Source organism: Anomaloglossus baeobatrachus, chromosome 2 (genome assembly GCF_048569485.1).
Source record: "Anomaloglossus baeobatrachus isolate aAnoBae1 chromosome 2, aAnoBae1.hap1, whole genome shotgun sequence".
Taxonomy (NCBI): Eukaryota; Metazoa; Chordata; class Amphibia; order Anura; family Aromobatidae; genus Anomaloglossus; species Anomaloglossus baeobatrachus.
The window spans coordinates 622,875,855-622,888,370 of record NC_134354.1 but is presented as its reverse complement, the minus strand read 5'-3'; the positions used below and the strand labels follow the sequence as shown (position 1 = coordinate 622,888,370).

The following is a 12,516-nucleotide window of genomic DNA, read 5'->3' as shown; positions in this document are numbered from 1 at the left end:
TAAGGTCAAAATAGGCTGGGGGCTGAAGGGGTTAATGAGTATCAAGAACCTGAGAATTGTAGTGCTTGCTCATCATTAATGAAGACCTATGACTTCTGAACAGCAGTTCATTGATGAACATGAGTGAAAAGTGCCTGTTTCATATCTCAACCTTTTCTTTGTCCTCTATAATTATATTGTTATTATCTCTTAAGGGACCAATACCATCCATTTTTTTTCTTTTTGGCATTGATATATTTTTAAACAAAAGTTGGAATTTATTTATATTTTGCTGGCCATTTTTTTTTTCCAGTATCTAACTTAGCCTAATTTCTTTTTACATTTCAGTGTTGTTTCTGTATTCTCAGCCTTCGAGATTTTGAATTCCCTTCGTTTTTTGTTTTATTATACTTTATACTGTCCTACTTATCCACAGTGGTTTCTTTTTATTCTTGGAAATTTTATTGCCAGAGGGTATAAGTCTTCTACAGAATTCTAGTAGTATATCTTTAAACATGCCCCACCTGTGTTTGGTTTCCCCAGTTGTCATGTCATGGTCCCAGTCTACTCAATTAAGCTCTTCCTTTAATTTGTTTAAATCAGCTTTCCTAAAGTTCCAGATTTTTGCATTTCCCATTTGAAATGTTTTATTGAATATAACATTGAAACTTACCATATTATGGTCGCTGTGTGTCTAGTGTGTTCGAGTGTGTCATTGCTCAACTGTGTCTAGATCCTTTTGAATACGCTTTCTTTCCTCTGTAGTGTTGGCTACTCCTCCTATCTTAGTTTGATGTGCAGAATTTATGAGTTCCCCCATAATAACGTTGTCCAGATCATTTACAAAGATAATAAACGGCACTGGGCCCAGGACAGAGCCTTGTGACCCCCGCTTTTAGCTTTCCTCCAGTTCGATGTGTAGCCATTTAGTATTACTCGTTGTGCCTAATCATTAAGCCGATTGTGAATGCATCTGACTAATTTTTTGGTTGATTCTGTACTTGATCATTTTTTCAACGAGGATGTTATGTGATACTTTATCAAATGCCGAATGATTAATTTAGATATTAAAAAAAATTATTAATTTATATGAATACCATTGTGTTTTAATTATAATTTTATATTTCATGATAATGCTTTGTTTCAATCGTATCGACCTTTGGGGGGCATGGACATGTACATGTGGCGCCCTTTTTATGGCATTTAAAGAAATCTCCTTTCATGATAGTATATATATATGTGTACATGTGTCTCTAATGCTTCATAAAGGCTTCTAAAGACACCAAAATGTGTTGTATGTTGAGATGTTTTAATAAGCCCATTATTCTTCACTTGAAACTGGTATCTTTCTCTGAGGTCCATTGCTATATTTCCTGAAATTATCTTGAAATGCTTGTATGTTCTCAGCATTTCCACTTGGAACACGCTTCATACTTTAAAGGGAATCTGTCACCTACTCACCTGCGGGGAAGTCCAATACGGTCTGATCTGATGGGCTTCGCTGCACTTGGTTCTGGCGCCTCCTTCATCTTGTGCAATCGCCGTCCTCTTTGTTTCATGTGGATGATGCCTCCTATGTCATCCACACAGTGCCCTCCACTGCGCTCCTGCGCACGTGCAATTTGCTCTGCCCTGTTGAGGGCAGAGCAAAGTACTATAATAGCAGGCATGGGCGTTCTTTGATCTTTCCTTGCACAATACAGAACTTTGCTCTGCCCTCAGCAGAGCAAAGTAAAGTGCGCATATGCAGGAGCACAATGGAGGGCACTGTGAGGATGACATAGGATGTGTCATCCAGACAAAGCAAGGAGGATGGCAATCACAAGGATAGAGGAGGCGTCGGACCCGAGAGCAGCTATGCCCATCGGACCTTACAGTATCGAACTGTTCCGCAGGTGAGTAGGTGACAGGTTCCTTTTCAAATAGAGATTAACAGGAAGGCAAAAAAACCCTCCCTAAAGATGTCTAAGCATTTTTTGGGATATTTTGTGAGCATTTTTGCCTAAAAAAATGCTTGCTTTTTGGTGATAGTTTAATGGGCTTTAAAAAGAATAAAAAAAATAAGGAGAACAAATCGCCAAAAAGAATGCTAAGAAAAAAAAACAGTCAAGAAATAGTAGAGTAAAAAATAATTAAAAGCACTTAGCTTATAAATGGCTTCAGATTATTGCCAAAAAAACATGCAAAAAGGCAATTCAGGAAAAAAATCTTACATGAGACGCCAACATTTTCTGAAGCAGTTTCATCTTGAAAACCTCATAAACATTGTGTGAAGATGCTGCTGTGCAGTGGATCTCACACATTGCCTACTGTTTTAACCCCTTCACGACCATGGACGGATATATCCGTCATGGAGCGTGTCCCGTTAAGCCCCGCCCCTTGCAGGCGGCGGCGGTCAGCACACATATCAGCTGTTTTCAAGAGCTGACATGTGTGCCTGCTAGCCGCAGGTGGAATCGCTTCCACCCGCGGCCATTAACCCCTTAAATCTTGCTGCCAAAGTCTGGCAGCAAGATCTAAATGCCCGCGGCCATGTTTTTTACTTACCGCCACCCCCACCAGAAGTCACGTGCGTTATCACGTGACTATCGGTGGTTGCTATCGTAGCACAGGGTCATGTGATGACGCCTGTAGCTATGTTTCACTTTCGTTTTCCCTCGGCACGGAACAGAGGGAAAAAGAAAGTGACTGTATCTGCTGTTTACAGCTGTATAGCTGTGATCAGCAGATAGATAATAGCGATCGGATTGCTGATCGCTATAGCCCCCTAGGGGGACTAGTAAAGTAAAAAAAAAAGTAAAAAAAAAGTTTTAAAAAATAGAAAAAATAAAAAAAATCCTAAAAGTTCAAATCACCCCCCTTTCCCCCCATTGAAAATTAAAGGGTTAAAAAATAAATAAATATACACATATTTGGTATCAAAAACAGGAGAAAACGAGTAGAGCTGCTTCACCAAGATATGTATTTTTATTATTCAACGTCTTAATTTATTTTTTATCAAAAAAGTGAATCCGAAAAAATACATATACACAATACATATGAGATCATAATGGTGGAAAAGTGAGAACAAGAGGAGGGATGTTTAAAAGACACAAAACATGACCTACAAGGATGCTTATGCAATCAAATATCAAAACAACCACATAGTGGTCACATAGAAAGTATATCAAACAAAGTATACCAAGAGATTAAACTGAGACACTTCTGCATGCCGTACTGGTTTTGTATAGAAACTCTTGGAAGAGATCATGTAAGCATGCAAGAGAGGCTCAGGAGCTGCATATCAGTGTTTACAATTATTATATTAAGGCAAAAGAGCACGCATACGTGCCCCTGTCCCAATAAGCAATATATGACCGCACCATAAGCAGACCAGGCTTATAAAATGTCCATTACCCGTATATATAACAACGGAGGTTCTCAGCCGAGGTCTACTCAGGGCCGGTCGTATACCAGTTAGAATGTTTACACATCATCTGAAGCTCACACATATGTATACTCAAACCATGCAGCATGTGATATTATAAATACAACTGGTGGTTGCAGAAGGATCTCTACCAAATGTAATGTCCCACTTAGCCGATTAAATATCAGTGCTGGTCAGCATTTAAACAGGAAAACTTCCCACGGCAAAAGGAGCATGTAACTTGGCAGGATCCCCATACATACCACAAAGAAGTCTGCAAATGCAAAGTAACCTAGGAGGTCTATGAGGTGAGGAAGGGGTTAAGTCCCCCAAAGAACTCCAACGTACGTTTCACAGGTGACTGCGTGTGCGCCGTTGCTTCATCAGGGAGTCACTGAGCAGCTCCTGAGCAGCTCCTGAGCCTCTCTTGCATGCTTACATGATCTCTTCCAAGAGTTTCTATACAAAACCAGTACGGCATGCAGAAGTGTCTCAGTTTAATCTCTTGGTATACTTTGTTTGATATACTTTCTATGTGACCACTATGTGGTTGTTTTGATATTTGATTGCATAAGCATCCTTGTAGGTCATGTTTTGTGTCTTTTAACCCCTTAAGGACGAAGCCAGTTTTGTACTTAATGACCAGGCCATTTTTTGCAATTCTGACCAGTGTCACTTTATGAGGTCATAACTCTGGAACGCTTCAACGGATCCCGGTGATTCTGACATTGTTTTTTCGTGACATATTGTACTTCATGATAGTTATAAATTTAGAACGATATTTTTTGCTTTTATTTGTGAAAAAATCGGAAATTTGATGAAAATTTTGAAAATTTTGCAATTTTCAAACTTTTAATTTTTATGCCCTTAACCCAGAGAGTTATGTCACACAAAACAGTTAATAAATAACATTTCCCACATGTCTACTTTACATTAGCGCAATTTCTGAAATAAAATGTTTTGGGGTTAGGAAGTTAGAAGGGGTCAAAGTTCATCAGCAATTTCCCATTTTTTCAACAAAATTCACAAAACCATTTTTTTAGGGACCACATCACATTTGAAGTGACTTTGAGAGGCCTAAGTGACAGAAAATACCTAAAAGTGACACCATTCTCAAAACAGCACGCCTCAAAGTACTCAAAACCACATCCAAGAAGTTTATTAACCCTTCAGGTGCTTCACAGGAACTAAAGCAAAGTGGAATGAAAAAAAGCAAAAAATAAAATTTTACCTAAAATGTTGCTCTACCCCAAATTTATTCACTTTTAGAAGAAATAACACAACAAAATGAACCCCAAAACTTGTTACCCACTTTCTTATGAACGCGCCAATACCCCACATGTGGTCAGAAACCTTTGTTTGGACAAATGGGAGGGCTCGGAACAGAAGGAGCAATATTTGAATTTTGGAAAGCAAATTTGGCTGAAATAGATTGCGGGCACCATGTTGCATTTACATGTCCGCCAAGGTACCTAAACAGCAGAAACGCCTTACAAGTGACACCATTTTGGAAACTAGACCCCTTAAGGCTTCTATCTAGGGGTATAGTGAGCATTTTGGATCCACAGGTACTTCACAGATTTTGATAACGTTACGTTGTCACATTGAAAATTTTCATTTTTTTCTCAAAAATGTTGCTTTAGCATCAATTTTTTCACTTTTTCAAGAGGTAATTCCAAAAATTTGACCCCAATGTTTGTTACCCACTTTTTTATGAGCGCGGTGATACCTCACATGTGGTCTGAAACCTTTGTTTGGACAAATGGGAGGGCTTGGAACGGAAGGAGCAATATTTGAATTTTGGAAAGGAAATTTGGCTGAAAAAGATTGCGGGCACCATGTCGCATTTGGAGGACCCCTAAGGTACGTAAACAGCAAAAAAACACCACAAGTGACCCCATATTGGAAACTAGGCCCCTCAAGGAATTTATCTTGATGTTTGGTGAGTACCCTGAACCCCCAGGTGCTTTACAGAAGTTTATAACGTTGAGCCATGAAAATAAAAAAATAAAATTTTACCACAAAATTGTTACTTCAACCAGGTAGCTTTTTTTTCACAAGGGTAACAGGAAAAAAATCACCATGAAATGTATTGCGCAATTTCTCCTGAGTTTGTTGATATCTTGTATGTGGTGGAAATCAACTGTTTGGGCACACTACAGGGCTCAGAAGAGAAGGAGTGCAATTTGACTGCAAAATTGGCTGGAATCAATAGCGGACGCCATGTTGCATTAGGAGAACCCCTGAGGTGCCTAAGCAGTGGAGGTCCCCCACAAGTGACCCCATTCTGGAAATAAGACCCCTCAAGGCTTTAATCTAGGTGTATATTGAGCATTTTGAATCCACGAATACTTCACAGAATTTGATAAGCTTAGGTTGCCATATTGAAATTTTCATTTTTTTCACAAAAATGTTGATTTAGCGACACATTTTTCACTTTTTCAAGAGGCAACAACAAAACGTGTACCCCACAGGTTGTTATCTAATTTCTTGTGAGCGCAGGGATACCACACATGTGGCCAAAAACCTTTGTTTGGATAAATGGGAGGGCTTGGAATGGAAGGAGCACCATTTGAATTTTGGAAAAGTTGAAGTAAATTGCGCGCACCATGTCACATTAGCAGGGCCCCTTGGGCACCTATACATCAGAAACCCCCCACAAGTGACCTCATTTTGGAAACTGGACCCCTCAAGGATTTTATTCAGGAGTATAGTAAACATTTTGAATCCACAGGTACTTCACAAAACTGTTGCTGTAGCAAAAAATTTCTCACTGTTAAGGGGGCTTTACACGCTGCGACATCGCTAATGCGGAGTCGTTAGGGTCACGGAATTGGTGACGCACATCCGGCCGCATTAGCGATGTTGCTGCGTGTGACACCGATGAGCGATTTTGCATCGTTGCAAAAATGTGCAAAATCGCTCATCGGTGACATGGGGGTCCATTCTCGATTATCGTTACTGCAGCAGTAACGATGTAGTTCGTCGCTCCTGCGGCAGCACACATCGCTATGTGTGACGCCGCAGGAACGAGGAAGCTCTCCTTACCTGCCTCCCGGCCGCTATGAGGAAGGAAGGAGGTGGGCGGGATGTTCCGGCCACTCATCTCCGCCCCTCCGCTTCTATTGGGCGGCCGCTCAGTGATGTCACTGTGACGCCACACGGACCGCCCCCTTAGAAAGGAGGCGGTTTGCCGGTCACAGCGACGTCGCCGGGCAGGTAAGTATGTGTGACGCATCTGCGCGATGTTGTGCGGCACGGGCAGCGATTGCCCGTGTCGCACAACAGATGGGGGCGGGTACCCACGCTAGCGATATCGGGACCGATATCGCAGCGTGTAAAGTAGCCTTTAGGCTATGTGGCCATGATCCAGCGACACGGCGTCTAGTACCCAGTGTCAGCCTCCTGCAGAAATGTGAGTGTTGTCCACGGGAGAACGCAGCTGCCCATGCCCACGATTTGGGTTCAGGCTGCTGTGGACTTTAGTTCTATTCTACCTGCAAAGAACACTCATCTCCGCAGCATAAATTGACATCCTGAGGCTCGGGAAGCTGCGCCACAGGTCGATTTATGCTGCGGAGAAAAGAAACACAGTGGGCACGGGATTTCTAAAAATCCTGCCACTGTGCTTCTACTGCACAACGCAGCGTTATGGACGCAGGGAAAACACTCTGCGCCCAAAACGTTGCAAACCCTGATTGTGGGCACACAGCGTAAAATGCTACAATGGATGAATGGATAGATGTCAAACATATATAACGTCCCACCCCCCTGCATATTGTAAGCTGGCGCCCTTTAGTGCCTTTCATGTGACACTAAAGGATGCCTAGCCTTGTATTTAGCCCAAAAAAAAAAAAAAGAATTAAAATAAATGACGTGGGGTCCCCCCTATTTTTGATAGCCAGCTAGGGTAAAGCAGACAGCTGTAGCCTGCAAACCACAGCTGACAGCTTCATCTTGTCTGGTGATCAATTTGGAGGGCTCCCCAAGCTGTTTTTTTTTTTTAATTATTTATAAATAAATAATTAAAAAAAAAAAAACAAACGTGGGGTCCCCCCAAATTAGATCACCAGCCAAGGTGAAGCTGACAGCTGGGGTCTGGTATTCTCAGGATGGGAAGAGCCACGGTTATTGGACTCTTCCCAGCCTAAAAATAGCAGGCCGCAGCCGCCCCAGAAGTGGCGCATCCATTAGATGCGCCAATTCTGGCGCTTCGCCCCAGCTCATCCCGCGCCCTGGTGCGTTGGCTAACGGGGTAATGAATGGGGTTGATACCAGGTGTGTAATGTCACCTGGCATCAAGCCCAGCAATTAGTTATGTCACGGCGTCTATCAGATACCCGACATAACTAATTGACAGTAATAAAAAAAAAATTGACAACAAAAAAAATTTATTTGAAAAAACACTCCCCAAAACATTCCCTGATTGACCAATTTATTGAAAAGAAAAAAAAAATCCACAATAATCCATTTGGACGTCCACGTCGCCTCTGGACCTTCTAGAATATGGGGGACACGTTCAGGGAACGTATCCCCCATTTTCTAGGAGGGCAGACCCTCCATTTGAGGAGAGTGGGTGCAAAGAATCTGCACCCACCCTCCCTGGGTCACAGCTGCAGAGAGCGAGCAGCCAGCGTCCTGAACACAGGAAGCTGTCAGCTGCTCTGCACATGTGACCGGAGTCTGCAGAGAAGGAGCCGGAGGAGGGGGCCGCGGGGGATCAGAGCTGCGACAGGTATGTATGACACCGGGGGACACCGGGGAACACCAGGGGGGGGGTAGGGGGGGACCCGGCAGGGCCTGGGGAGCAGGTTTCTGTCGTATGTGTTATGGCACATACGACAGAAACCATAGGAACAGTGGAAATGCGGCCGGCGCGCTGCTGTGATCGCCGGTGCGCGCGGCCATCTTGGATTTTCGGGAGGGGGTTGGGGGTCGGGGGGGGCACTTTGGGGACACCGGGGGACCGGAGGGAACCGGGAAAAAGATTTATCTCCCATCTGGCATGTTTGATCATGCCAGATGGGAGATAAATCATTTTTTACCGGCGCGGTCATTTACTATAACTTGATGATCGGTATACGGTGTATACCGGTCATCAGGTGAGCGGGGACCGGAAAAACCGGCCCGAATCATGATCTCCAGGGTCTCAGCTACCCCCGGCAGCTGAGACCCCGGAAATTTTCTGACTCTGGGGGGCGCTAGACCCTTTTTTCCGACCGCCGTTAAAAAGCGGCGGATCGGAAAAAGTACCCTTATTTACCGCCGTTAAAAGGCGTATCGGCGGTCGTAAAGGGGTTAAACATCCCTCCTCTTGTTCTCACTTTTCCACCATTATGATCTCATATGTATTGTGTATATGTATTTTTTCGGATCCACTTTTTTGATAAAAAATAAATTAAGACGTTGAATAATAAAAATACATATCTTGGTGAAGCAGCTCTACTCGTTTTCTCCTGTTTTTGAATCTGCTTGTGAGTAGCTCTGGCACACAATGCAGTGTCCCCACTAGGGATAACTGCTGTGTGTCTGCATATATTGTTGGACTTATGTATCTAACATATTTGGTATCGCCGCGTTCAGAAATGCCCGATCTATCAAAATATAAAATCAATTAATCTGATTGGTAAACGGCGTAGTGGCAAAAAAATTCCAAACGCCAAAATTAAGTTTTTTGGTCGCCGCAAGTTTTACGCAAAATGCAATAACAGGCGATCAAAATGTAGCATCTGCGCAAAAATGGTACCATTAGAAACGTCAGCTCGAGACGCAAAAAATAAGCCATCATTGAGCCATAGATCCCAAAAAATAAGAACGCAACGTGTTTCGGAAAATGGCGCAAAACGTGCGCCACTTTTATTGGACAAACTTGTGAATTTTTTTTAACGCCTTAGATATAAGTAAACCTATACATGTTTGGTGTCTACAAACTCGCACCAACCTCAGGCATCATACCCACACATCAGTTTTACCATATAGTGAACACCGTGAATAAAACATCCCAAAAACGATTGTGCCATCACACTTTTTTTGCAATTTTTCCGCATTTGGAATTTTTTTGCTGTTTTCCAGTACACCATATGGTAAAACTTATGGTTTCATTTAAAAGTACAACTTGTCCCGCAAAAAACAAGCCCTCATATGGCAAGATTGACGAAAAAATAAAAAAGTTACGGCTCTCGGAAGAAGGGGAGCAAAAAACAAAAACGCAAAAACGGAAAGTGCCCCGGGGCTGAAGGGGTTAAAGGGGTTATCTGGAGCTTTGATTATTTTTTAGTATACTCTAAGAACTTCCAGGCAGGTAGTTGCTATCTACGTGCCTTTTCTGCCTGAAGCTGATCTCTGGTGGCTTAGAGCGGTCATGGAGTTCTTCCAGTGAACAGATTAGCTCCTTTTTTCTACTCTCTTGATGGGGCACCGCTGCCATTGTCATGCTGATTGACAACTGGCTCTCTCCTGCCTAACTGCAGGAGGCCGGCTTTCAATTAGTATGACATCAGAAGTGACGTCCCGTCAACTAAGCAGCCCAGATGAGGAAGACCTGCTCTGTTGATGTGCAGTCAATGAAGCTACAGAATTGCTGGAAGCAGCGGTCTGTGACTACTCTAAGCCGAAAGAGATGAAAATGAAAAGGCTTGTATCATAATATTAATAAAAGTACGATTCACTAAAAAGAAAAATGAAGTACAGTGATTGGACACTATTCTGTACTGTTTTTGGATTACCTGTAGATTTATAACACATCATATGTACTTTGTTGCTCTCACCCTAAAATGTATCATGTTTTCAATAAACCGTTATTGCAATAACTTCCTAGATTTTTGCCAAGTCTGGCTCGGTCATCTCTACATAAAGCATTGATGGATTCAGGAATAGAGGAAACTAGTGCAGAAATGGAAAGTCTTCAAAATAAAGATTACAGCTGTAAGTATATTTGTCCATAATTATATTGTTACAAGTCTCACTTTAATTTGATTAAATCTATTGGAATAACATTACATCCTTACAGGTCTCTAACATTCTCTATTATCTATCAATCTATAGACATTTATTTTTTATTGATGCCTCAAGTAGATAATATTTAATAGGTATATGAGTTCTCTAATTTGTATAATTCCTTCAACCCATTAGCATAGAGTATATTTCTCACTCAGCTTTCACTAGTCATTGTGTAGATCACTCAAAACATATCAATAACAATAAAAAAATAAAAAACCCTGAACATTTTGTATGAGTAACTTTGAAAAACTGTAATAGTCAGGCATTATTACTGTAAAGGTTACATCATCATGGTCAAAGGATTTTACATTTATGCAACCACTGTTGTCAATGTTGTTCAGAGGTTTAGGTTTATTGAGCCGTAAGGCCCATTTACACACAACGACATCGCTAACGAGATGTCGTTGGGGTCACGGAATTCGTGACGCACATCCGGCCTCGTTAGCGATGTTGTTGCGTGTAACACCTATGAGTGAGTGTTAACGATCAAAAATACTCACCTAATCGTTGATCGTTGACACGTCGTTCATTTTCATAATATCATTGCTCGTTGTGGACGCAAGTTGTTCGTCGTTCCTGAGGCACCACACATCGCTACTTGTGACACCCCAGGAACGACGAACAACTCTGTACCTGCGTCCTCCGGCAACGAGGTGGGCATGTCTTTCCTTCAGCTGCTCTCCGCCCCTCCGCTACTATTGGCTGCCTGCCATGTGACGCCGCACAAACCGCCCCCCCTTTCTGAGAAAAGAGGCGGTTCACCAGCCACAGCGACGTCGCTAGGCAGGTAAGTATGTGTGACGGGGACTAACGATATTGTGCGCCACGGGCAGCGATTTGCCCGTGACGCACAAACGACGGGGGTGGGTGCGATGTAGCTGTGTGTAAATGGGCCTTTAGGCAACATTTCTGCTGAAGAAAATTAACAAAATAAAAACATTGGATTAATTTAAACTGAATTTTGGTGACAGATTAGATACTTTATGGCTATCTAAATAAAAGTTTTTCAGCCTCCGCATACTTGTACCTGTCTTTTCATTTCATACTCTAGAAGACCAATCTTTACATATTTTCTATTGTGCTTTTTGTGGTGTGTCTGTGCTCCATAGCCACCCATCTGTCCAATTCTGGCTTTAATTTGAATAAAATATAGCTTCCAATTGTTCCCAAATTAATTTGAAGCCTAAGTGGTGAGTCTGTGTATTAGGGTCATGTTTAAAACCGGTAGATGGGCTCACATAATTAAATTGACTGGGCGGTAGTATTGTCAATACCGTGTGTACGTACAAAATCAACCCTGATTGTACAGTGTGAAAGTGTGTAAGGATTACGGTAATTTCCAATAGGTAACTTCTAATTTCTTGATCGCTTCATTGGAGACCTGGAACCATAAGTTATATGCTGCCACCTGGAAGCTGGCACTAAGAATACATATTAGAAAAAACTGACTCCTCTTCACCAAGCGATACCTGGGGGGCCAAAGCCCAGCTATTCAGTTTAGCTTGGTGTCATTCGGAGACAGACATAAGTGTGAGTAGCAGACCTGTCGTAGCCTTGATTAGTCATCTGTTCTTCTATTCCATACAGCCACTACTTCGTATTCTGACTACGTAGTTGTGGAGCTTATACTTTTACACCTAAGGAACAAGTTTTAGTGTACGCTCACATTTGTGTATAAATCATATGACTTTGATCCAAGTGGCATGAGCATAGAGAATCTGTTTCTCTTTCATTGTATCTTATCCGCCAGTGTGACCCCATCCTTAGCAGAAGAGTACTACAAGCGGCAGTTGCTCTCAGTTAGCTGAGGTATTGCGATTCTTTTTCCTGCAGTACTGTGATCAGTTTTCCCACCCCAGGAACAGCCTTATGATGTCCCATGGTTACTATATCCCCCAATGAATCAACTGAGAAATTATGATTTTTTTTTTGTATTCACCCTAAAATCTCATTCACATAGCCTTCATTAGATAACACAACTCCCTCCATTGTTTAGGGGAGATTTGATATTGTTCCTGCTACTGCTTTTGCATTAACTGAATATCTGGATTTCGGCTGCTTAGGAGTAGCCTGGTGGGAAGCAGTCAGCTTTTTTCCTATGATGAGTTCTTAGTGTCAGCTTCCATGTGCCA

General features: G+C 42.2%; 1 protein-coding gene across 2 annotated transcripts in view; it reads left to right on the top strand.

Annotated features, from left to right (window-relative positions):
- Positions 1–12,516, top strand: part of VWA8 (von Willebrand factor A domain containing 8) — a 532,124-nt gene that overhangs the window by 221,539 nt on the left and 298,069 nt on the right. For both annotated transcript variants that reach the window (XM_075336856.1, XM_075336857.1), the window contains exon 19: positions 10,203–10,309. In XM_075336856.1, coding sequence (XP_075192971.1) covers positions 10,203–10,309 — 107 coding nt within the window. The remainder of the gene's footprint in view (positions 1–10,202; positions 10,310–12,516) is intronic.